The sequence below is a fragment of the Phocoena sinus genome, chromosome 2, assembly GCF_008692025.1.
Source record: "Phocoena sinus isolate mPhoSin1 chromosome 2, mPhoSin1.pri, whole genome shotgun sequence".
NCBI lineage: Eukaryota > Metazoa > Chordata > Mammalia > Artiodactyla > Phocoenidae > Phocoena > Phocoena sinus.
The window spans coordinates 176052601-176075902 of record NC_045764.1 but is presented as its reverse complement, the minus strand read 5'-3'; the positions used below and the strand labels follow the sequence as shown (position 1 = coordinate 176075902).

The window sequence follows — 23302 nt, the reverse complement described above, 5'->3', positions numbered from 1 at the left end:
GAATAGGACTCTACTGGTCTCTGGACGTGTGCTAGAATTTTTTTTTGAGCCCTGACATGAGTTCGTTTTTCTCTTGTTTTCAGTTGAATGAGTTTAAAAATAAATAACAATCCCATTAACCAAGAATTCCACGCACTTGGGTTCAGAAAGAAGAGTCCGCTCCATACGTACGGGTCATGAGCATGGAATATAATGAAGGTCATAAGATGATGCTGAAAAATGCTTCTTGGAAGCAGTAGATTTTGTTTTATTCAAACCAGGTCAGCGTTGGAGTGCTCTCGGAGGGCGGGCCTGTGAGGTCAGCCTCCTCAGGGCCGGGCAGGGAGTGGCCCTTCGCAAAGCTGTGGCTGCGAGGAGCAGCCCGGGCGGCGCGGTAGGGGCCGGGTCCGGGCTCGAGGCAGCAAGGGAGGCAAGGCCTGTGTCCCCGGAGAGGGCCAGGTGCTTGCTGGCACCTGCCTGAGCACAGGCTGATCCTGGGAAAAGGAATCGAGGTGGGGGGAGCACAGTGAGTCTTCTGTGACGAGCGTGTGATCACACACGATTATAATGGCTCCACGTCTGGATACAGGGAGCTCGCGGTTTACGTCCAGGTCTCATCTAATCTTCCCTATAACCCTCAGTGCTGGGATTATCCTTAATTTACCAGTGAGGAAACCAGGGCTCAGATAGGGATCTTGCAACACCAATGGGGCAGCTAGGTGTAACTCAAGTGCCTGCTCTCAGCCACTGTGTCTGCTTCATTTCAGTAACTTCTTTAAATATCCCTAATACCTTTTGAGTAAATGAATGAGTGAGTCATGAACCCAAGCAGGCTCTGTTGTGACCCCCTTGTCCCCCCGTGTAGAACTCCTTCCCCACTAGTAAGCACTGCTGCGACCCCATCACAGATTAGTTAATGCCTGTTTCTTTTAAGTTTGTTATTTTTTTAAGTGTATACAGTTCAGTGATTTTTAGTATATTCAGAGTTGTACAACCATCACCACTGTCTAATTCTAGAGCATTTTCATCACCCCTAAAAGAAACCCTATCCCCATTACTAGCCATTCCCCATTCCCCGCTGCCCCCAGCTCCTGGCAGCCACTAACCTACTTTCTGTCTGTGGGTTTGCCCATTCTGGGCATTTCATGTAAATGGAATCGTAAAATATGTGGTCTTTGTGACTGGCTTCTTTTACTTAGCATAATGTTTGTAAGATTCACCAGTGCCTTTTTATGGCTTAATAATACTCCATTGTATGGATAGACCACATTTTGTTTATCCATTTATCCAATTAAAGACATAGAAAAATTTTTTCCTTGTGATGAGATAAAGAGGTCCATACTTTCAGTTACGAAATAAACGAGTCACAGCTTTGAAATGTGCAGTATGGGGAATATAGTCAGTAATTATGTATCCTAAGAGTTTTCATCACAAGGAAAAATATATATTTTTTAATTTCTTTAATGTTGTGTCTGTATGAGGTGATGGAGGCTCGCTAACCCTATTGTGGTGGTCATGTCGCAGTATGTGTAAGTCAGGGCACTATGCTGTGCACCTCACACCTACACGGTGCTGTGTGTCAGTTACAGCTCAGTAACCAGGAGAGATTCAGAAAAGGCTTTCCTCTCGGAGCAGCTTTCACTTACACCGTGCAGCAGTGTGCATTATCTGGGTCACGTGGTGCAGCACCTCCCTGGCACTCATTTGTCTCCCAACGGGAAGCAAGCATTTTTACTTTTGATGAAGTCTAACTAATTAAAACATTTTTTCTTGCTTACGCTTTTGGTTTCATATTTAAGAATTCATTGCCTAATCCAAGGTCATGAAGATTTATACCTATGTTTTCTTCTAAGAGGTTTATAGTTTTAGCTCTCACTTTTTGGTCTTTGATGCATTTTGAGTTAATTTTCGTCTGTGGTCTGCGGTTGGAGTCCAGTTATTCTTTGGCTTGTGCTTGTCGCATTTGTCCCAGCACTGTTGGTTGAAGAGACTGTTCTTTCCCCTTTGAGTTTTCTTGGAGTTGTGTCTGGTTTTGAGTTTCATACAATGAAATCGAGAATATTTTGTGTCTGATTTCTTGAGCTTCCTGCTCTGTCCTTGAGGTGCGTCAGTGTTGTGTGTAGCACTGGGTCATTCTTTTTTTCTTGGTGAGTAGAATTTCATTGCAGGAATACCACAGATTTTTCTCCATTCCTCTGTTAGCGAACATCTGGGTTGCTATCAGTTTTTGAGGGTTATTAGTAAAGCTGATATGAACATTCTTCTGTCTTTTTGGTAGGTGTAACTGGGTTGTGTAGGGTACGTTAGCTTAAGAGATACAGACACAAATGGGGGCATGGAAGGGCGATAAATCAAATACTCTGTTTAGAGGATAGTGAAAGAATTGTTTGCTTGGATTACCGGTTTTCAGAGAATTTGAGTGATACAGTTCACCTTTAACTAGAATGATACGGGCTGCCATTGACCGCTAGTTCCTCAGAAGGTATACTAATCATGAGAGTAAAAGCAGCTGTTATTTTCCTGTGCAGAAAGAAAACCAGGCTTTTCTCAGTTCGCAGCAGTGGCACACAAAACTATATTGCCGACTTGATGATGATTAAGAACAAGAAGAAGAATAAGTGGAGTTCATTTTTTCCCTTGTTTTTTAAAATTGAAAATTTTAAATTTTATAAGAAATGTGAAGTCACATATGTGGAAATAAAGATAAATAACAAGGGAATAAAAGTACCAAGCATTTATATGAACTTGGGCTTTGTGTTTTCTCAGTTTGCTTATTTATCAAAAGCAGATAATATCTATCCTGTAGGTTTTAGAAACTATTATATGACATTCCTGACACATATGTAGATGTTCAGAAAGTGGTGATAATTTTATCAAATATTTGGGGTGGAAAAGAGAGTAAAAGACAAATTTAAAGTATTAAGTCAAGATCCTAACTCCATAGGTTTCCTAAATGGAACCATGGCACAAGTTTGATTTAATCATAACAGACTGTTGGTGAATATTTTCGCTTGCTAAAAATTCCTCCAAATTACTGACTACTGAAAATAAGTTGCCTTCCTTTGAATGTACTAATTTGCTGATGATTTGCAAACTTCTTACTTTCTTATTTTACTCTCCCCACTCCCTACTTAGTTGCCATTTCCTTCCTAGATACAGTTTTTATTAGTGTCCTTTGTTAAAGGCCTCGGGACCAGTGTCTTCTAGAAATGTGCCAGCAAGCTCAGACTTGCGAGTCAGGGGCCAGGAAGAGTAAATGAGGACTCACTCTGTTACAGGATTCCAGGGGCGAAGCTTTGAGCTCCTTTTTGCCCCTCAGCCTCAATCCAACAGGCCTTGTAAATCTGAGGCATTCTTGGAGGAAGAGTTGTAGACATCCCCTTCCTTGCCGTTGCTCACGCCCTCCTTCTTGCCCCCGTGGGTCACAGCCCAGTTGTAAGTGTGTGCGAGGGGGTCCCTGGGTCTGGCTTTGTGCTGGGAAGGGGTGAGGAACTCAGGGATTTCTCTTCCTGCTCTGCACTGCAGCTAAGCTCATTTCCCGATCCCTCTTCCTGGTGACGGCCTAGTCCTCCAAGGGCGTCCCCGTCTCAGCGCTGGGTGTGTGCAGGGTCCTGCCCAGCTGACTTGCAGGGCGTCATCTGTAACCACAGAATGCACTGTGTACTGCTTTTTGTCTTTAAAGTAACTCAGAATGCTGAGGGTGAAACTGGTCATTTACAAAGTTTCCTAGATATCTATTTAGTTAACAAGTAAGATTTGGAATCATAAAACCATCTCTAGATGGCTGTGTTACTGTATTGCTGAACTAGCAAAAAGCCATACTCTGTTATCATAGATGGTTTTAAATACTTCAGTTTGGCATGTTGTGAAATCTGTGTATTATCAAAATATATATGTGTATAATCCCAGTAGTTGATTTGATAAGGCAGTCTGTATGTTTATCAATATATTTATTTATCAGAGTTTTTACTCAAAATTCAGTAGAGAAAAATCTGGAAAAACTGAAGAAAAACCATTGAGTAAAATCACTAATTCCACCCCCCCCCCCCATGGTAATAAAGTGCTAGTGAGGGTACATGGGGAGGGAGCCTGGTGCAGGTGAGCAGGCCCATCAGGGGAGTGACTCCGCCAAGCGAAGTGGCCTAGCCATAAAAGTATCGAGTGCCATTACGTTCATTTTAATTTTGTTTATTTCATTTAATTTTTTGGCCTCCACACGTGGGATCTTAGTTCTCCGACCAGGGATCGAACCCGCACCTGCTGCATTGGAAGCTTGGAGTCTTAACCACTGGACTGCCAGGGAAGTCTGATGTTCATTTTAAAGAATAGCTGTATTCTGTGGATTGCTTATTGAATCTTGAGACATTTATCTTTGTAACCCTAGAGTCATGGTTTATTGTTAGCATCTAATCCAGTGAAAGTGACCTTCTTGTTTACAACCTCTGAGAAGTCGGTAATACTCATCCCCCCCCCCCCCCCCCCCCCCCCCCCCCCGCCCCCGTGCTGTTGGGCTAGTTGATCAGTGTGATGTGAGCACAGGTTTGGAATAGATCGACTTCCCCTCCATTCCAAAATGAGTGGGGTTGCGGCTTGGGGGATCTCAGTCCCCCTCCCTCTGCCCCAAGGGACTGAACCCTCACCCTTGGCAGTGGAAGCGTGGAGTCCTAACCACTGGACCACCAGGGAAGTCCAGTTGTTTTTTAACAAAACATTTGGTGAAAATGAATTCAAACATCTAATCCATGCTTTTATTATTATTTTTTTAAAGCAGCAAAGCTCTTCAGAGTTGTCTGTTCTCACTGTCTTGACTCCCTCTCTCCCATTCTCAAACTCAGTCTAATCAGACTTTTGTCCCTCACCACTCCCTCAAAACTGCTGGCTTTTGTCAAGGCCACCTGTGGTCTCCACATGGCAGAAACTGCTTAATTCTCAGCATCAGGACGGAAGTCCTGGCTTCCTGCGCACCGTGCTGGCTGTTCCCCCAGGCTCCCAGCTGCTTCCTTCTCTTCTCCCCATCCTCTTACTGAAGCTCCCTGGGCTCAGTCCTCGGTCCCCTCCTCTACTCCGCTAACTCCCTGGGGGACCTCTTCCAGGCTCCTGACCCTAATGCAGCCGTGTACCGAAACCCCAGTGCACAGCCCCGGCCCGGGCTCCTCTCCAGAATCCAGACTCGTGCACTGGCTGCCGGCTGCCTCCTGGGCATCTGCTGGACACCGGCAGCTCACCCCGCAGTCTGCCCCGTCCTGCTTTCCCCACCTCACTCATTGGCAGCTCCCTCCTCCTAATTGCTTAGGCCAACGCCTTGGATGATTCTCACACTGCACATCCAGTCCAGCAGGAAATCCTGTTGGTCCCACCTTCAAAATATAGTCAGAATCTGACTGTTCAGACCACTGTCACCGTATAAATTGTAACTCTCCTCCCTGCCCCACCACACTCCCAGTTTCCCTGCTTTTTTTCCTTTTATCCAAAGGGTTTACTATTTTCTGTATAGTCTATTTGTTCCTTATATGTACTGTTTCTTTTCTGTCTTATTCCACTAAAATGTAAGTTTGATGAAGTTAGGGATTTTTGTTTGTTCACAGATTTATTCCTACTGCCTAGAATAGTTCCTTGCAAACAGTGGGCACGTAATAAGTATTTGTTTAATTGACTGATAATTTTGAAACATGTATATAAAGCCCTTTGGGTCCTTATTGATTAGGAGTCATTGTATCATTGACAAGAGCGTTTATATACAGGATTGCAGTTTACAAAATGCTTTCACATATTCGTTTATTCAGCTAACACAAATGCCAGTCATTGTATCAGACCCCTGTACAAAATCCGTGGGTTCCTTGCTCTGGCCCCCAAAAGAGATAAAGATGCTATGTCTTTGTTCACGTTGGCTTGTCCCACTTTCACGGCCAGATCTTTCTCCACATCCCTACACGTAATTTATACTGCAGCCGAGCCCTACTGGGTGTTCTTTCGGATGCTCTGTGGCTCCCTTCTTCATGCCTCTGTTTGCTCAGGCTGCTCTTTCTAAATCTCTGCTGATGGATGTGTGCATGCACCTGTCTTCCTCCCTCCCTCCCCCGCCTCTTTTTCCTGTCTAATACAGTAGCAGGACTTTAGGGTTGCTTTTTTTTTTTTTTACATCTTTATTGGAGTATTATTGCTTTACAATGGTGTGTTAGTTTTCTGCTTTATAACAAAGTGAATCAGTTATTCATATACATGTGTTCCCATATCTCTTCCCTCTTGCGTCTCCCTCCCTCCCACCCCTCTAGGTGGTCACAAAGCACCGAGCTGATCTCCCTGTGCTATGCGGCTGCTTCCCACTAGCTATCTATTTTATGTTTGGTAGTGTATATATGTCCATGCCACTCTCTCACTTTGTCACAGCTTCCCCTTCCCCTTCCCCTTCCCCCTCCCCCTCCCCATATCCTCAAGTCCATTCTCTAGTAGGTCTGTGTCTTTATTCCAGTCTTACCCCTAGGTTCTTCATGACATTTTTTCCCCTTAGATTCCATATATATGTGTTAGCATACGGTATTTGTTTTTCTCTTTCTGACTTACTTCACTCTGTATGACAGACTCTAGGTCCATCCACCTCACTACAAATAGCTAAATTTCGTTTCTTTTTATGGCTGAGTAATATTCCATTGTATATATGTGCCACATCTTCTTTATCCATTCATCCGATGATGGACACTTAGGTTGCTTCCATCTCCTGGCTATTGTAAAGAGAGCTGCAGTGAACATTTTGGTACATGACTCTTTTTGAATTATGGTTTTCTCAGGGTATATGCCCAGTAGTGGGATTGCTGGGTCGTATGGTGTTCTTTCGGATGTACAAATAGTTCTATTTGTAGTTTTTTAAGGAACCTCCATACTGTTCTCCATAGTGGCTGTACCAATTCACATTCCCACCAGCAGTGCAAGAGTGTTCCCTTTTCTCCACACCCTCTCCAGCATTTATTGTTTCTAGATTTTTTGATGATGGCCATTCTGACTGGTGTGAGGTGATACCTTATTGTAGTTTTGATTTGCATTTCTCTAATGATTATTGATGTTGAGCATCCTTTCACGTGTTTGTTGGCAATCTGTATATCTTCTTTGGAGAAATGTCTACTTAGTCCTTCTGCCCATTTTTGGATTTGGGTTGTTTGTTTTTTTGTTATTGAGCTGCATGAGCTGCTTATAAATTTGGGAGATTAATCCTTTGTCAGTTGCTTCATTTGCAAATACTTTCTCCCATTCTGAGGGTTGTCTTTTGGTCTTGTTTATGGTTTCCTTTGCTGTGCAAAAGCTTTTAAGTTTCATTAGGTCCCATTTGTTTATTTTTGTTTTTATTTCCATTTCTCTAGAAGGTGGGTCTGTGTCCTACACAGCTTTTACTTGTTTTCCCCTCTACCTCTATCCTCACATCTCCCTTCAAAAAAAGCAAAAAAGATTGTAAGTTCCCTCCCTCATACCCTCACAGCTGGTTTCTTTTCTCTCTCTTCTAACAACTTTATTGGGATAAAATTCACAGACCATAAAATTCACCCATACAGCTTTTTTCTTAAAATTCTTTATGTCTCTTACCTTGCTCGTCCATGTGCTGTGTTCAGTGTGTTTCTGTCCCTGTCCTCTGCCAAGCCAAGGGAACTCTGAACGGCAGGGAGTCGGCCTTGGTAGGGGTGCCCAGTCGGGCTTTCCTCAGTAAGTGAGGTTTGAATTGAACTTGGACTGGAGGCCTGCATTCCTCAGGTCTTGCAGGGCATGTTAGAGATGGAGAAGAAGGCAGGGCCCTCCCGCAGGACAAACCAGAGGGTCACTGTGAGATGAGACTGCTTACAGCAAGGGGATCATGCCAGCCAGCAAGCAGCTGCTGCGCCCACCAGTGGGCCAGACGGACGTGGCGAGGCCCAGCCAGCCTCACCTTCTGCCTGCCCATGGGGCTGGGCCTTTTCGGATTCACCCTTGTGGTGAATGATTCCAGATGTTAAAGTGAAATTTCTTCAGAACTGTTGCATTTGAAGACCAGTGTAGTAAAGAGGGTGTGGGAGACTTACGGTTTGAAGAAAAACTGCAGAGATGGCTGAAAGGCCCTAGAAAATTGAACAGTGTTGAAAGGGACAAGAAGCTGTGATTGTTCCAGTCCAGAAGAAGAAGCAATTTACCAGATCTTTTCACTCCATGATGGGGTTCTTCTCTGTTCCTAGAAAATTGAGTGAAAGAAACAGACAAGCTGCCATATTAAATTACGAAAAAAATTTTTTTTAATTTATTTTTTTTGAAGTATAGTTGAATTACAGTGTTGTGTTAATTACTGCTGTACAGCAAAGTGACTCATTTATATATATATATATATACATTCTTTTTCATATTCTTTTCCATTATGGTTTATCACAGGATATTGAATATAGTTCCCTGTGCTGTACAGTAGGACCTTGCTGTTTATCCATCCATTCTATATGTACCAGTTTGCATCTGCTAATCCCAACTCCCGGTCCATCCCTCTCCCTCCCCCCTCCCCTTTGGTAACCGCCAGTCTATTGTCTATGTCCCTGATTCTGTTAAATGACAGACATTTTTGGGGTTAAATTCTGGAATGGGGTACATTAGAGGGTAACAAAAACCTAAAACGTTTCCCCCCTTATATCTGTCTTGCTAGTGTAATCCCAAAGCAGCACGGTAGCTTAGATGACCTCTTACGGGAAGATGACTAGAACTGGCCCTTCTGACGAGCCCTTAGCACTTTCTAAGCTGCTCGCCGAAAGGTGAGACAGGATTCCCCACCAGTCCCAGAAACCTGACCCAGTGCCCTGAGAAGACACAGGCCTGAGGCACCACGCCAGCTTTGAGTTCAAGAAGCTCTAAGGTCAGGGTGCAGCTCCAGTTTTCTCACTCGTAGGATGGGGGTAATGCCGCCGAGCTTGCAGGGCGGCTGGCCCCGGGGTGGGGGGGGACGGCAGAAGTAGCTCATGTCTGGTGCAGACTCAGGGCCTGTTGTTGGTGGCCACTCCAATGCTGGGTTCAGCAGCAGACACACTAGGAAATGCTCTATATCAGTGAGTTACTGTTCCACATTCACACTTCACGTAGACTTTGCCCTCTACCTGTCATATTAAAATGAGGTCAAACAAAACAGAAAGAGAACTAAAACTCTTACATCAAAAATTCTACTTACTACAGAAAAAAATATGAATCTCTTAAAAGGTTTTTGTCCTGGGCTTCCCTGGTGACGCAGTGGCTGAGAGTCCGCCTGCCGATGCAGGAGACGCAGGCTCGTGCCCCGGTCCAGGAAGATCCCACATGCCGCAGAGCAGCTGGGCCCGTGTGAGCCATGGCCGCTGAGCCTGCATGTCCGGAGCCTGTGCTCCGCAACGGGAGAGGCCACAACAGTGAGAGGCCTGCGTACCGCAAAAAAAAAAAAAAAAAGGTTTTTGTCCCATTTTCTTCAGAAGCAATAGGGGGATACATCTGATGGTGGTCCTTCAGGCGTGTTTTCAGCTCATGTGTTTTGCCAGTCACTGTACTGTAATTAGTGACGAGCCTTTGGGCAAGTTGGGGAAGCAGACGGCAGGCAGCTTAAAGGCCTGGCCCGAGGGGGCCTATCACAGTCTCTGCCTCAGGCAGAAATTTCACTTGAGTTGACCCTTAGTGTGTTTCACCTTTACAAAGAAGTTCTTAAGCGGGGCATCACTGAAGAAAAGTAGCCATGTGTGTGGAAACGTGAAGGTCATCACAACAGTCAGAACGCTGTTCCACACCTTCCACGAGTCACAGCTGCTCTCTGGTGCGTGAGGGGGAAGCAGTAGAAATGCTGGTTAAAGTGGAAGGTCAGTGATGGCTTATTCACCAGGGATGGGGCAGGCAGAATGGAAACTGTGGGGTGGTCTGGACCTTGCAGGTAAAATTTCCCTCCCTCCACTAATGTAGCAGGTCCAGGAGCAGCCCTGCTGTGGAAGGTGTGCTCGTGGGTTATGTTACACCCTCCTCAGAAGAGACCCTCCTCCCAGGCTGCACGGGGCCCTTTTTGGGGTGCTTGGTTTACAGGGCTACTCAGTGGAAGTTACTAAGTGCTACCCAGGTGTCATCTATGTGTAACCTGCTCAGTAGAGCTTGTTTGTAACAAGTGTACCTTCTTGGTTGGTAATTTAGCTGGATTCTAGGATAATTTGGGGTGGTATAGTTTACTTGTTAAATATGACTTGTAAATAACTGATTAGAAAACAGTGTCATCCAGTAACAGTGACAGTAGCTCCCGTGTAATGAGAATTTACTGTATGTTGGGCATGGTGCTCAAAGCTTTATGGGGACTATCTAGTACTCCGCCGGTGACTTCTTGGAGGAACACTGTTACTCTCAGTCAGCGGGTGAGGAGACAGCCTTGGAGGTGCCAGGGAAATCTGCCAGGCTCGCGCAGTGGCCTGGGAGTGTGTGGGCTTAACACGGGGACCTGGCTTCTGCTGAGTAACGGGACAGTGATCCTGGGGGAGCTTTACCCCTCCCCTGCCAGTTTGCTAACCAGTATTCATGCTGTACTCTTGATTTTTCTTTTTCTTAAACTTAGAAAGTACATATGTAGGATGTGTCTGTGCCGCACAGAAGAAACGGCCTGGAGGCCAGCTGTCTCGTTGCTGTGAACATCAGGGCATAATGTTGTCATCTGTTTGTGCTTGTATCGCATGTTTGTGACTTGTATACAGGTATCCCCTGCTCATCAAAAATTAGGTTTCTGCCACTTCGCTTTTATGAAAGACCTACCTGTTTTTGACAACCAAGAGAAATCCTAGGACGATTTCCACTTTTAGGAAAAAAGGCAAAGAGTGAAAATACCGGTCAGTGTTTATTTTGCTGAGTGCCGTTATAGAGGCAGCACCCTCAGCAGTGACAGGGGCCCCCGCCAGGCTCCCTCCCCGGGAACCACACTCGGCATCTCCCCAGAGCTGTGCACTGTGTCTGAGAGCATCTCTGCTTTGTCCCTGTGCGTCACTTAGCAAGATGTGTCTGTCCTAAGGTGACTGCTTTACTCCAGTTTGGCTTAGGACAGGTTTCCTTGGAGCACTGTACTTTGGGTAGCGGGAAATCTGGATGTGACGGTGTTGGCTCTTTCCTATTGTGCTATTGTACACTGGGTTTTTTTTTCTTTTTTTAACAAAACATATATTTGTATTCACATTAGCAAGGGAGTTGGCTTTCTTTTATTATTTATTATTATTCTGGCTGCATTGGGTCTTCATTGCTGCGTTCGGGCTTTCTCTAGTTGTGGTGAGCGAGCTTCTCACTGCAGTGGCTTCTCTTGTTGTGGCTTGCGGGCTCTAGAGCTCAGGCTCAGTAGTTGTGGCACACGGGCTTAGTTGCTCCGCAGCATGTGGGATCTTCCCGGACCAGGGATTGAACCCGTGTCCCCTGCATTGGCAGGCGGATTTGTAACCACTGCGCCACCAGGGAAGCCCCGGGAATTGGCTTTAGAAAAGAGACGTGTGCTGTGAAGGTCACTCACTTTACACAGGTTCTTTGCTTTGGCAAAGGAATCCCAAAGGGCAGTGCCACGGCAGCTTGTGGGGGAGACCCGCTGTCTCTGGGTCACTACCTCCTTGATCAGAGGCTTCAAGTGGGACGTGCCACTGTCAGGCAGGAAGGCAGACAGTTCTAAGTGATACCCGGTAGTGAGGCAATAGGATTTTATTTCAGTAATGACAAAGCAAGATGGACCAAATGAAAAGGAATTGAGAAAAGCAATCGATCAACTGTGGAGTGGAGGCAAAGACGAAGGAACACGTGACTGACCCCTGGCTCGGTCCCCACGCAGGGTCTAGGAAGGTTAACCGCCTTCACGTGACAGCAGGCTGTTGGAATGAGACTTCTCCTGGTTTACTGTTGACTCAGTACAGCCTCCTCACCCGTTCCCCACCCCAGCTTCTCAGATTTTCACTGACTCAGTCTGAACCTTACTTGTCTTCTGAGTCACAGTATTAAAGGACTTCCTTTTCTTTCTGTCTTTGTTTTTTTTTTTTAACATCTTTATTGGAGTATAATTGCTTTACAATGGTGTGTTAGTTTCTGCTTTATAACAAAGTGAATCAGCTATACATACACATATAAGGGCTTCCTTTTCAGTCCTCTAAAATTTTAAATCTCATTAAGTTAAAATCAGTGTTTGTTCACTTCACAGCATTATAGTTCCTGATCATCAGCTTATGTGGAAGAGTTCGTACTTGGAGAACTTTATTTGGGAGTTAATAGAGCTTCTTGGAAGATGCAGCTTTCTCAAACTGATTCATATTGAGAAAGATTTGTGACGGGCTCCCTATGAAGGATCGTATTCTGTCATTTAACAAAAAATCTTAGTTACTAAAACAAGCAAAACCCATTTAGTGTAATTTAAGCACATTTTTCAAAAACTTCATGGTAGGTGTTATTCTTCCATAGGTGTATCTGCGATCTGAACTGTGAGAACAGATTTCAAGCCATTTTTGAACTATGAACTTCAAAGCTGGGACTGGTGGAAGTGTTTGCTTTTCCTGCCACGTGCTGGATCAAGACCTGGCCCTTGCCCTGTATTCCCGGGCCCGTGGGGAGTTCATGCCGTGGGTGCTCAGCGGGGGCTGAGTTCCTGTCTGTCTGCTTTATTGTCCTGCCTGTGGCCACACTCCCGGGTCCTTGGGGTGCTGTGCCGGCCTCTCCTCCCCTACACGAGACGCCTTGCAGAGCTGCCCGTCACTGTACCCAGCCAGCGGGGGGTGGGGGGTAGTTGCTACAGGCAGCAGAGGGTCTCCATCACGGGGGGGGGGGGGGGGGGGGGGGGGGGGGGGGCGGGGGGAACTTCCCGGGATCTGAGCTGCTGTTCACTCCGGAGGGAGGAGAGTTGCCCCTCGTGTCCTCTGCATGTCATTTGGCCCTTGGGCTCCCATTTCCTCATTAGTAAATGTACTGTTTGGACTGGATAATCTGAAAGACCTTTTCCAGTTCTCCAAGTGTGATTGCCAAGGGGCTGAGGCCATGTCAGGAGAGAGGCTGGGTGACGTCCGGGGGGAGGGGGAGGCCACGCAGGGCACAGGCAGAGCTGGGCGGGCTGAGCAGGCTTCCCGCTGCCCTTGGGCTGCTGCCCTGTGACACAGTCCTCTTTCCTGACAGGGCCCCTCCCGGGCACTCCTTCCAGCCTGTCTGATCTTATTTCCTCTCTTGATAAACAAACCAAAGGTGGGGGGGAGCAGTCAGTTTCTCATTTCACAACTGTTTTCAGTCACTTTCAGCTGGAGATCCTCCCTCCACCCCCAGTCCTTCCTGGCAAAGCTTTTTCCTGTTTAAAGGGAACACTGGGCTCCCAGTTTTCCCTTGCAGTTGGGACCTCATACTTGCAGGTGGTTGCCCTTGATTGGTTGATTGATTCATTGCCTTTTAGGGCATCAAGAGACATTTTATAGGGGACAATCTTGGGTTGTAGAAGAATGAAGAGATTAGGAAAATTTTTCTCCTAATTAAAGTTTAGCTATCAAAGGGCTAAAGCTTTATTCAGTCTTCTTTTGGTGGGAAATAACCCAAGTTTTTGAATATATTCTTACCTTAGAAGAAAATAAAAGCCCTCCCAGTGGAGAAAGTAACCTTTCCTGATGACTGGTGGTTGAGGATGGTTGTTGAGTCAGCTGTGCTTATTGCGTTCCCTTTTGTGTTCCCTGTTTGTGTCGGGGCTTGCGGGGCAGCAGTTAACCAGGTGGAGGTAGACCGTGCCTTCCTGGGCCCTCCAGTCCAGCGGGGAAGATGGCAGTGAGCAAATACACGTGCGAAGCTCACTTATCAGAAGGCTAGCAGGGTCCTGATCTAGTCACCTGGTTGGAGCCGGGGACCCCGAGGACGGTAGCAGATGGTGGGGGAGATGGGGGTAGCAGATGGTGGGGGAGATGGGGGCCGGGGGGGGTGCTATTCCACCCAGGGTTGAGTGAGGGCCTGCATAGCTGAAAGACAGGTGTGGTGGGATTGAGGGGAGCACAGGGGCGATGCGGGGCAGGGGGAGGCAGGCAGGACCCAGACATGCAGCAAGCTCTGTGAGCATTTAGATGCTGTCGAAGAGCCATGCAAAACTTGAGGAATCGTCAGCAGGGGAGTGATGGGATTGTGTTGGTTTTGGAGGAGATGGTGCCGTGGGGCTGGAGGGCTGGAGAGGCGGCGAGTGGGTGCAGGAGGCCAGCTGCAGGAGCAGGGGAGTGATGGTGGTCTGCATCGGAGGGACGGGGATGTGGCTGGGGGCTTGGGGAATGGTCTGAGGCTGCAGCTGCAGGTCAGGGTGTGTGTGGTGCAGGACTCCGAGTGGGTGTCAACTCCGGCAGTCGCTGGAGTGCAGAGCCCCACAGGGCCAGCCGGTTGGCCTGTGCCTGCTTCTCTGAGCCGGAGGGCGGCAGTGCCCGTCTGTCCTCAGCGTAGTGTCCCGGTGCTGGCGCACTTGGGGGCCCAGTCAGTGTTTGCTGACTCGGCAGCTTTTTGTTGAGGGCATGGGAAGGAGAGGTCGTTTTACTCTTTCTAAAATTTAGAATAGTGATGTTGTCTTACTTCCGAAACTACCAGTTCATTATTACCATGAAAAGCAAACGTTATTTTAAGCATTACAGCTGATCTGTTTTCTTCAAGCTACCCATAATGTCTGTCTTCTAATCTTAATATAAATGATGTTTAAAATGAATCCCTAATGGTGTTTTGGTTGCTGTGGTTTTGCTTTGCATCCTGAATGTTTTAAGAGTGCATGACAAGCTGTGTTGCACCCCAGTGGATATAATGCATAAAATTTTGCCGATAACATTTTGTATTCTGAGGAACATTGCAAGCTCTAGGCTTAGTGGAGGAGCATTTATGCTTTTTCAAGTGCTACTGCCCTGCTTCCTCCCAGTAAGCTCTAGCTCCAATTTCCTAGCCACAGAGACTGGTTCTCCCCTCCCACCCACCCCCAGGTCAGCTGGCTGTTCTGAAGGGATACTTTTTTGAAAACGTGAAACAGCAGTAGAATCTTGTGAGAAAAATCAGTTTGGTCTGTTCCCTGTCTCAGGCTCTGCAGCAGTAACTGTGAAGTGTCTCCTTCCCCACCCCACCCGATCATCCCTGGGTCTTTCCACGTGAGTAAGTGGCACCCACTCATCACGTTGCCCAGGCTGGAAACCCAGCAGTCATCCTGGAGTCTCCTCTTGCTTAACCCATGTCGCAGGTGACTGCGCCTCCAGAGGGAAACCAGACGCGGCCTCCTCGGGGCTCCAGGCCCGACACCCCGAGCCCCGCTTACCTCCTGTGGGAAGCGGCGTCCCCCAGCTGTCCTTCCATGCTTGCCCTCATGGCCTGCTTTCCAAATAGCGACAGATGATCTTTAAAAAGAGGTTAAAAGCTTGTTTGGAAACAGGTTCAAACTTACAGAAAAGTTGCAAATAACAGTATAAAGAAGTGCCTCGAGGAGTTGAGAGTAAGTTGCCTGCATGGTCCCCCTCCCTGCTGAAAGTTTGGCGTGTATTTCCTGCAGCCCGGGCTGGTCTCTAGCCCCAAGTCAGGAATATGACATTGACACAGAGCTAGCAAGGGATCACCCCAGCCCCAGTCTGCTGTTCTCTCGTAGCAGAGGAGCCTGAGAACCAATGCTCACTTGACTTCCGTGCTGTCTTCCTCTCTCCCTTCTGTGGGGACTCCGGCCTCTCCTGACTTTCATGACTGAAACCGTTGCGGGCCAGTCGTTTTGTGGAATATCTCTTCAATTTAGGTGTTCCTCCCGTTTCCTCATGATTAAATTCAGCTTTTATAACTTTGCCAGGAAAATCACAGAGGTGACACTGTGTTTTTCTCATTGCGTCCTTTGGGGTGGCACACAGTCTCACCCTGATCACATCACTCTGATCGCTTGGTTTAGGTAACGTCTGCCAGACTGCACTGCGAAGGCACTCTTTCCTCTGTTTGATCAACAAGTATTTCGTTTGGATGTACTTTGAAGCTATGTAAATATCCCATTTCTCATCAGATATTTTAACATTGATTTATTTAATATCAGTGTGTACTCCTGATTTTGTTTTATTTAGTGGGCTGGATAATCTGTGACTATCCGTATTTATTTTGATTCACTCCCATTCTTTTTATTTTATCTATTTTTTTGTGGTATGCGGGCCTCTCACTGTTGTGGCCTCTCCTGTTGAGGAGCACAGGCTCTGGTCGCGTAGGCTCGTGGCCATGGCTCACGGGCCCAGCCGCTCCGCGGCACGTGGGATCTTTCCAGACCCGGGCATGAACCCGTGTCCCCTGCATCAGCAGGCAGACTCTCAGCCACTGCACCACCAGAGAAGCCCTCACTCCCATTCTTTGAGCGCTTTCTTATTTTCGGGCACAAGAAGATGTTCCAGGCTGACCTGCGCTTTCCTGACCCACCTCTGGACTTGATGGAGGTGTCCTGGTCTCTTAGCTGGAGAATGGTATTTAGAAACCAAGATCTGTCACTAGTGATGCTTCTTGCTGCTGGGGTGTTGCCGCCTCCTGGCCCTCTCCAGAGGCAGAGCTAGGGCTTCCATATGTATGTACGCACCCATTTATGTCTGCACCTTTTCTGCGTCCACATACTGAAAACCACGAGCTCACACTGATGCCTCCACTTCTAATTCAGTGCTGTAGGGTCTGTTCTCCCTTTTTCGTAACTCCCTTTTCTGACAGTGAGGAAGCTGGCCCCCGTTATCCTGAACCTGTTTACTGATGTGATCAGTCCTTCTGTATGTAACAATCTCCTGTCCCCGACGGACGTCCTCCTTAGCCCAGCGTCACCCAGTTTGGGCTCCGACCCCTGTTCCCGTTGGGCTCTGCCTAAAGGAGGTGCTAGAGGGAGGCGGGTGTGTGTGGGGGGGTGTGGGGGGGGTGGGCCTTGCAGCTTCCTGCCAGCTTCCCCCCTCTGTGGCACCTTAGCAGCCAGCCTCCTCCTGGCAGGAAGTGTATTCTGGTAGTGGGCAGCTGGTCCCGGTTTGGGCATTTTCCCACACTTGCAGAGACCCCAGCATCAGCTGGCAAGTGCCCCTCTCAGCTCCCTGGGTCCCAGCCCTTAGGTCGCAGCCTTTGTGCTTAGAGACCCCAGTAACCGGCAAGAGCAGCTGAGCCTCAGAGTTTCAGCTGGGCGGGGCCCTTGCCCAGGGTTCACAAATCCCAGCTTCTGCCTTTGGTTCCCCAGTCCTAAGCCTAGCATTCGCTTCCTGCACCTGCTGTCTCATGATAATCCAGTGCTCCCTTTTAACTTTTTTTTTCAAGTCTTTAGTGAATTTCTTACAGTATTGTTTCTGTTTTACGTTTCGGTCTTTTGGCCGCTGGGCATGTGGGATCCTAGCTCCCTGACCCGGGGTCGACCAGAAATCGAACCCTCACCCCCCGCATTGGAAGGCGAAGTCTTAACCACTGGACCGCCAGGGAAATACCCCCTTTCAACTTTTTTGGTTACCTAGGTAACAGTCCTTTCTGTTACATTTTCTTCAAATAACTGGTGTGGCTTCTGTCTGTTGACTCTACCCAGTCCGTATGGTGGGGTCACCTTGTACTTGTGTTGACACTGATTGACACCCCATTTGAAATGTCACTCTTTCTCCTTTTCATGGGTGTAAGTCCTTCCGTCTTTCTTATTAGTCCCTCCTGTCAGAGTGATTTCATGGCCTCTCAGTACTTGTGTGGTTCACAGGGTGGTCTGCTGCTGTGATTTAATTCTCTATTCTGGTTCTAGCTAATGCAGTCTTAATGATTTTTTACATAGCGCTACAATATTTTTACTGTGTCCTCAGAACTGTTTGAAAATATTTAACATTTTTCAAAAATAATGCTTTCCTTCTGGATCCTTTTTAGTGCCCTCTATTTTTAAACATTAGGTTTTGTTCACATAGTTGATTTCCTGTTGCTTGACTCTTAATTTCTTTACCTTTCCAAGCTTTCATTTGGGGTGTTTCCATAGTTCTTCCCCCGTTTATCAGACTGCCCCTGATAAATCCGTGTTCATACATTTCAGGGAAATTGTACAGGGCTGTGTAAAATGCATAAGCAACAGAAACAGGTTCTATAAAAAGAGTAAGAGGAAAACTTGTCGAGGAACATCAAGTAAGACAATTGATGTGGAAAAAAAAGATGAAGCTAGCCAGGTCTCATCCGCCACAAGGGACTTCGCGCTTCTCTGCCTCAGCCCTCACTGAGGTGGGAGGAGGGACTTTTTGCCTATTTTAGGGATAAGGAAATTTAGTCACAGAGGAGCAGATGACTTTCTTAAGATGGCATGGCGACCAGGTGTCCCACTTAGGACTTGACTCCTGAATGGAAGGAAGCCAGGGCTTTTCCCTGGGCCTCCTCCTGCCAAGTAGGGCAGGAGTAAACAGAACTGGATAGCGTATCGTTGGACCACTTACATACACACAGATCGCTACCACTAGAAATAAGATAAACACTTCACACCGTGCTCCAACATACTCTAAACAGCAGATGAATAATGGGTTGACTATTTTAAATAGCCGTTTGACCAAAAATAGGATTGACAGATTGTTAACGAGTCATAACTTTCTAAGCCTTAATAAGAAAATGACAAAGTAAAAATGAATTTGATTTTATTAAAAATGATACTTTTATCGGAAGTAATAATTGCTATAAAATAAAAATAGCATAGTTCAGATGAAAAGAGGCAACAGAATGGAGGAGTAGTGTTTACAGCTGTTATGTGTAAGAGAGCCAAAGTAAAGCTCTTACACAGTTGATTAAAAAACATCAAGATGTGATTACTGAGCAAGTGTCATGAATGGATAATTAACATCACAGGGCACAGCCGGATATGGGAGAACACCACCTCGACAGGCATCAAAGAACTGCTGATTTCAAAGGAAGACGAGATGTCAGTGTGTGGCTGTGAGGGGGGTGTGACTCAGGAGATGCAGCTTGGAAGGCAGGTTAGGAACCAGATAGAACGTTAGTGCCCTTTGGAGAGTCCTGGAGTTTCATCCTCAAAATTAATTTAAAATAGTAAAAAATCTGTGTGCATGAAAAGTTCATTGCAGATTTATTCACCATAAGAAAATAATTAAAAAAAACATTTAGTCTCTCCATTCAGTAGACACAATTATAAATTGTTGGTGTGTCAACTTAGTGAAATATTATGCCACTGTTAGAATGTTAGTTGAGTGGTATAGAATGTTAGTTGAGTGGTATGGAAAATGTAAGAAACGAGATAAAAGCAGAATACACACACAAAAAATTGCTATATAAACATTGACCGTGTCTACAGTCAGGGGCTGGAATGGGAACATGTGAAGTTAAAGTGGTTCATGGCACAATTATGGGTGGAATTTTCTTTAATTTCCATGGCAATTGCTGTTTGATTTGCACGTTTAAAACACTGGCCAGGGGCTTCCCTGGTGGCGCAGTGGTTGAGAGTCCGCCTGCCGATGCAGGGGACACGGGTTCGTGCCCCGGTCTGGGAGGATCCCACATGCCGCGGAGCGGCTGGGCCCGTGAGCCATGGCCGCTGAGCCTGCGCGTCCGGAGCCTGTCCTCCGCAACGGGAGAGGCCACAACAGTGAGAGGCCCGCGTAACGCATAAAAAAAAAAAAAAAAAAAAAAACACTGGCCAGCAGGTTTTGAGTCTTTGGGGTTTTTGTAGAGGCGTCCAGAATGCTGTGTTGAGCCCCTGCCAGAGTGAGTGTTTCGGCAGTGTAGCAAGTGTGACTGTGGCGTGGGTCCTCCACGGGTGGGCAGAGCGGCACCATCTCCTTCCCACACTCGCTGGCCTGGGGGTGGTTTGTTGGGATTGTGTTTCTTCACAGTAAAATGGAAGGTACCGTTTGGTTCCCCCAGAAGATGCCGAGAGGGATTGTGAGCTCCAGGGGCTGTTTAGAGTCTGTATTTCCATGAGGATTTTTGGGAATGGGTATTTTAGGTGATATTCGGAAGAAAGGTGAACCATAAGTGACCTTTAAGTTCTAGCTCAAGGGTTTTCTTTAGCCTGGCTTCCCCCGCCCCCCGCCCTAAATAATTCAGGGCCTGTGTGTTCTGTTCCCTAATCTCTGTGCCAGTGGGTATTTACCGTTCTTGGTGCCTATTAATAGGCACCAAGAACCTTCTGGTGCTTTGGCTTTTGTTCCTTGGATCAGTGAACCATGGTGGTCAGACCTTGGTGGTACTAAGCAACTATTTAAGAAAAAAAAATTTGGAGTTAGATTTATAATATGGAGCTCAGTTAGAAGCCCAGAAAGTACCAGATTGCAGGTTTGGGGGGAGATAATTGTAGATGCATGTGTAGTTATAAGAAACAACACAGAAAGAGCCCTGGTACATTTTGCCCATTCCCCCCGCCATGGGAATGTTGTGAAGCTGTAATCGTGGAGGATTTGAAAAAGATCTGTAGAGAACAAATAAAAGTAGGCATAAACATAGGGATTTAGATCTGAAGGTGAAAAGAGGAGAAAGGTGTAGGAGACGTAACGGAGCGGCTGCTAGACGGAGCGCGGGTGGTCAGCGCTCGGGTGCTGCTTCTGGAGTCTCACAGCGCGGGGCTTCTGGTCCTGGGGCTGCTGTGACTAATTACCACCAACTGGGGGCGTAAGGTCGCAGAGATTTTTCTTCTCTCTCACAGTTCTTGAGGCCAGAAGTCCAGAGTCAAGGTGTCAGCAGGGCCATGCCCCTCCTGAAGGCTCTGGACAGAGTCTGTCCCTGTCTCTTTCAGCCTTTGGTGGTGGCAGCAGTTTTTGGCGTTCCTTGCTTGTAACTGAATCACTCGAATCTGAGCCTCCATCTTCACATGACTTTTCCCCTCTCTGTGTCTCTGATCCAGATCTCTCACTTTTATGCAGACGCCAGTCATGCTGGATTTAGAGCCCACTCCATTCCTGTTTGTGACTTTGTCCTAACTTGATTACATCTGCAGAGACCCCACTTCCAAATCAGGTCGCATTCGTAGGTTTTGGGGAGACACTGTCCAACCCAGTCCACTTTCCACAGAAAAGTTGGCTTAGTTTTCTTCTTCCTAAAATGTGGATGGTCATGGAATGAATTTCAAGAACGTGTGTGCTGACCTCGTGGGAGCGGTGTCAGATGCTGCTCCCAGCCCGGCCCCCGTTACCGTCAGGGGCTCCGCGCTTCTCTCAAGGGTGGTTGCCCGTTGTCGCGGAGAACGCCTTGTGTCCCCCCCCAGCTGCCCTGTGGCCCTGAGAGCCGGTAGGTGGTGCCCAGAACTCACGGACCTGGTGAGCCGGTGCCTGTGCCGCCCTGCAGAGCAGACGGGTGCCCAGCGGGGAGAGCTCAGCTTTCATGATTCTTCTAGGGGATCTTTGTTGTGATGGTATTTGTTATAACAGACATTGAAATACAGGTGCCAGTATGAACATCCACATTAATTTGGCATAAATACCGACTTTCCAAATGTTAATGACTTTACAGATATTAAGTGTCTTAAAAAGTATTCATTCATTTAAAAAGTAAAGTTTTTTCTAAAGAAAGAATAACTTAATGGAATACCCCAATCAATTAAATTTTTATCTATTGTCAACTTTTTAGAGTAAGTTGTTAATTTTACTTTTTTTAATTTGTAGCTAAACCATTTACACAACTGGTGAAGGAAATGCAACTTCATCGAGAAGACTTCGAAATAATTAAAGTAATCGGAAGAGGTGCTTTTGGTGAGGTAAGATAAACTTATTTTTGTTCATTTTGCCTAGCAGCTCCCATCTAGCAGTTTTAGGGTCCTGTACATTGATTTTGGGACGAGGTAATTATTGGTATCATTTGGAGAGTTCTTGGTGGATAAAATCTGAAAGAGAGTTAAGGAGAGAAAAAACAAAAACAAAAGCTGGTGACTGGTGAATTACCCTGAAAATTGTCTTGACCAAAATAGTTCTTTCTGACAGATAAGTTTTTAAAAACATCCGTTTGTCAGTCAAAAAAAAGTGTTGGCAGCGGTTTTCAAAAAAATACAAGAAGGGTCGCATCGGAGTGGTGCTCATCGTTCGTAGCTTGCCTACCGTCCTCATGCGGTTGTGAGTCCCGCCCCCTGTGTTTGGAGGAGAACAGCTTGTGCACCGGGTCCTCGTGACGCGCCCTGCAGCCCCCCACAGCTCCGCCTGGAGCTGCTGTCCCTCCTGCCAGCTCCCCGCCCAGCCCGCCTGGGTGTGTTTACAGGCGCTTAACTGAACTACATTAACTCCTCTCCTTAGGTTTTGCCGGTGGCACTCCCAGGCTGCGGAGCTGTGCGTGTGGGTTAATGAGATGCTCTGTGTCATGTCCAGCAGCGCGTGTGCTCTGTCCAACACGGCCCTGCTGGACGTGACTCTAAAGTGCTGCAGAGTGGGAGATAGCATTTGTTGTGCACGGTGTACACTTCATATTGGGCAAAATATACGTGGAAAAAAGCAAAGCAGGGATTTAACGAGATAGCTGCTTTGTTCTGAAGTAGCTCACGAGTGGAAACCAGGCCTGTGATCTGTCTTTGAAAACATCTCAGTATTTTTGGTGATTCTTCTGCTACCAGCACCTGATGACAGCCCTACTTTATTTGCAGGGCTTCAGTAGAATACACCAAAAGAAAACATTCCTACGAAAATGCTTTCAAAATACTCGAGTGAGAAAGCTCTGGCCTGCCTGAGTGAATGTGGGCAGTTGTGTGTTGTGCCCTCATTTCTTCCTTGGAAACTGCCCTGGCCTCAGATCAGACCCCAGCCCCACGCTCTGTGGCGAGCCCCGTCTCTCGTCCTCATACCCTCCTCTCCCTCACCCAGCCTGGTCTTCATACCCACCCCTTCCCCAGCCCACTCCTAAGAGCGAATCTCACCAAGGAGTGGGTAGAGGGGAAGTAGCGCCCCGGGGGGGCTGCTTTGGTGGCAGCCTTGTCCTCTGGGACGGCATCTCCTCCCAGGCTGACCTCGGAATGACCCTGGATCCAGGACTCCCCGACCGAATTCAGCTCTGGGCTGGGACGGGATGGAGAGGTTGTTGGTTTTTTTTTTTTTTTTCGGTATGCGGGCCTCTCACTGTTGTGCCTCTCCCGTTGCGGAGCACAGGCTCCGGACGCGCGAGCTCAGCGGCCATGGCTCACGGGCCCAGCCGCTCCGCGGCATGTGGGATCTTCCCGGACCGGGGCACGAACCCGTGTCCCCTGCATCGGCAGGCGGACTCTCAACCACTGCGCCACCAGGGAAGCCCGGGTTTTTGTTTTTAAATATTAAGGTATACTTACATGTAAAACGCACAGATCTAGGTGTATGGTTTGAGTTATGACAGATGTCTACACCTGTGTAAGCAGCACCGCAGTCTATATAGAGCATTTCTGTTCCCTAGAAAGTTACTTCCTGTTTCTTTCCAGAGCCTCCACCTCCTTCCCCAGGTGGCCACT

General features: G+C 47.1%; 1 protein-coding gene across 2 annotated transcripts in view; it reads left to right on the top strand.

Annotated features, from left to right (window-relative positions):
- Positions 1-23302, top strand: part of CDC42BPB (CDC42 binding protein kinase beta) — a 114954-nt gene that overhangs the window by 23001 nt on the left and 68651 nt on the right. For both annotated transcript variants that reach the window (XR_004348281.1, XM_032621317.1), the window contains exon 2: positions 21507-21598. Coding sequence is in view for 1 of the 2 variants with exons in the window: in XM_032621317.1 (XP_032477208.1) it covers positions 21507-21598 (92 nt within the window). In the remaining variant the exon portion in view is untranslated. The remainder of the gene's footprint in view (positions 1-21506; positions 21599-23302) is intronic.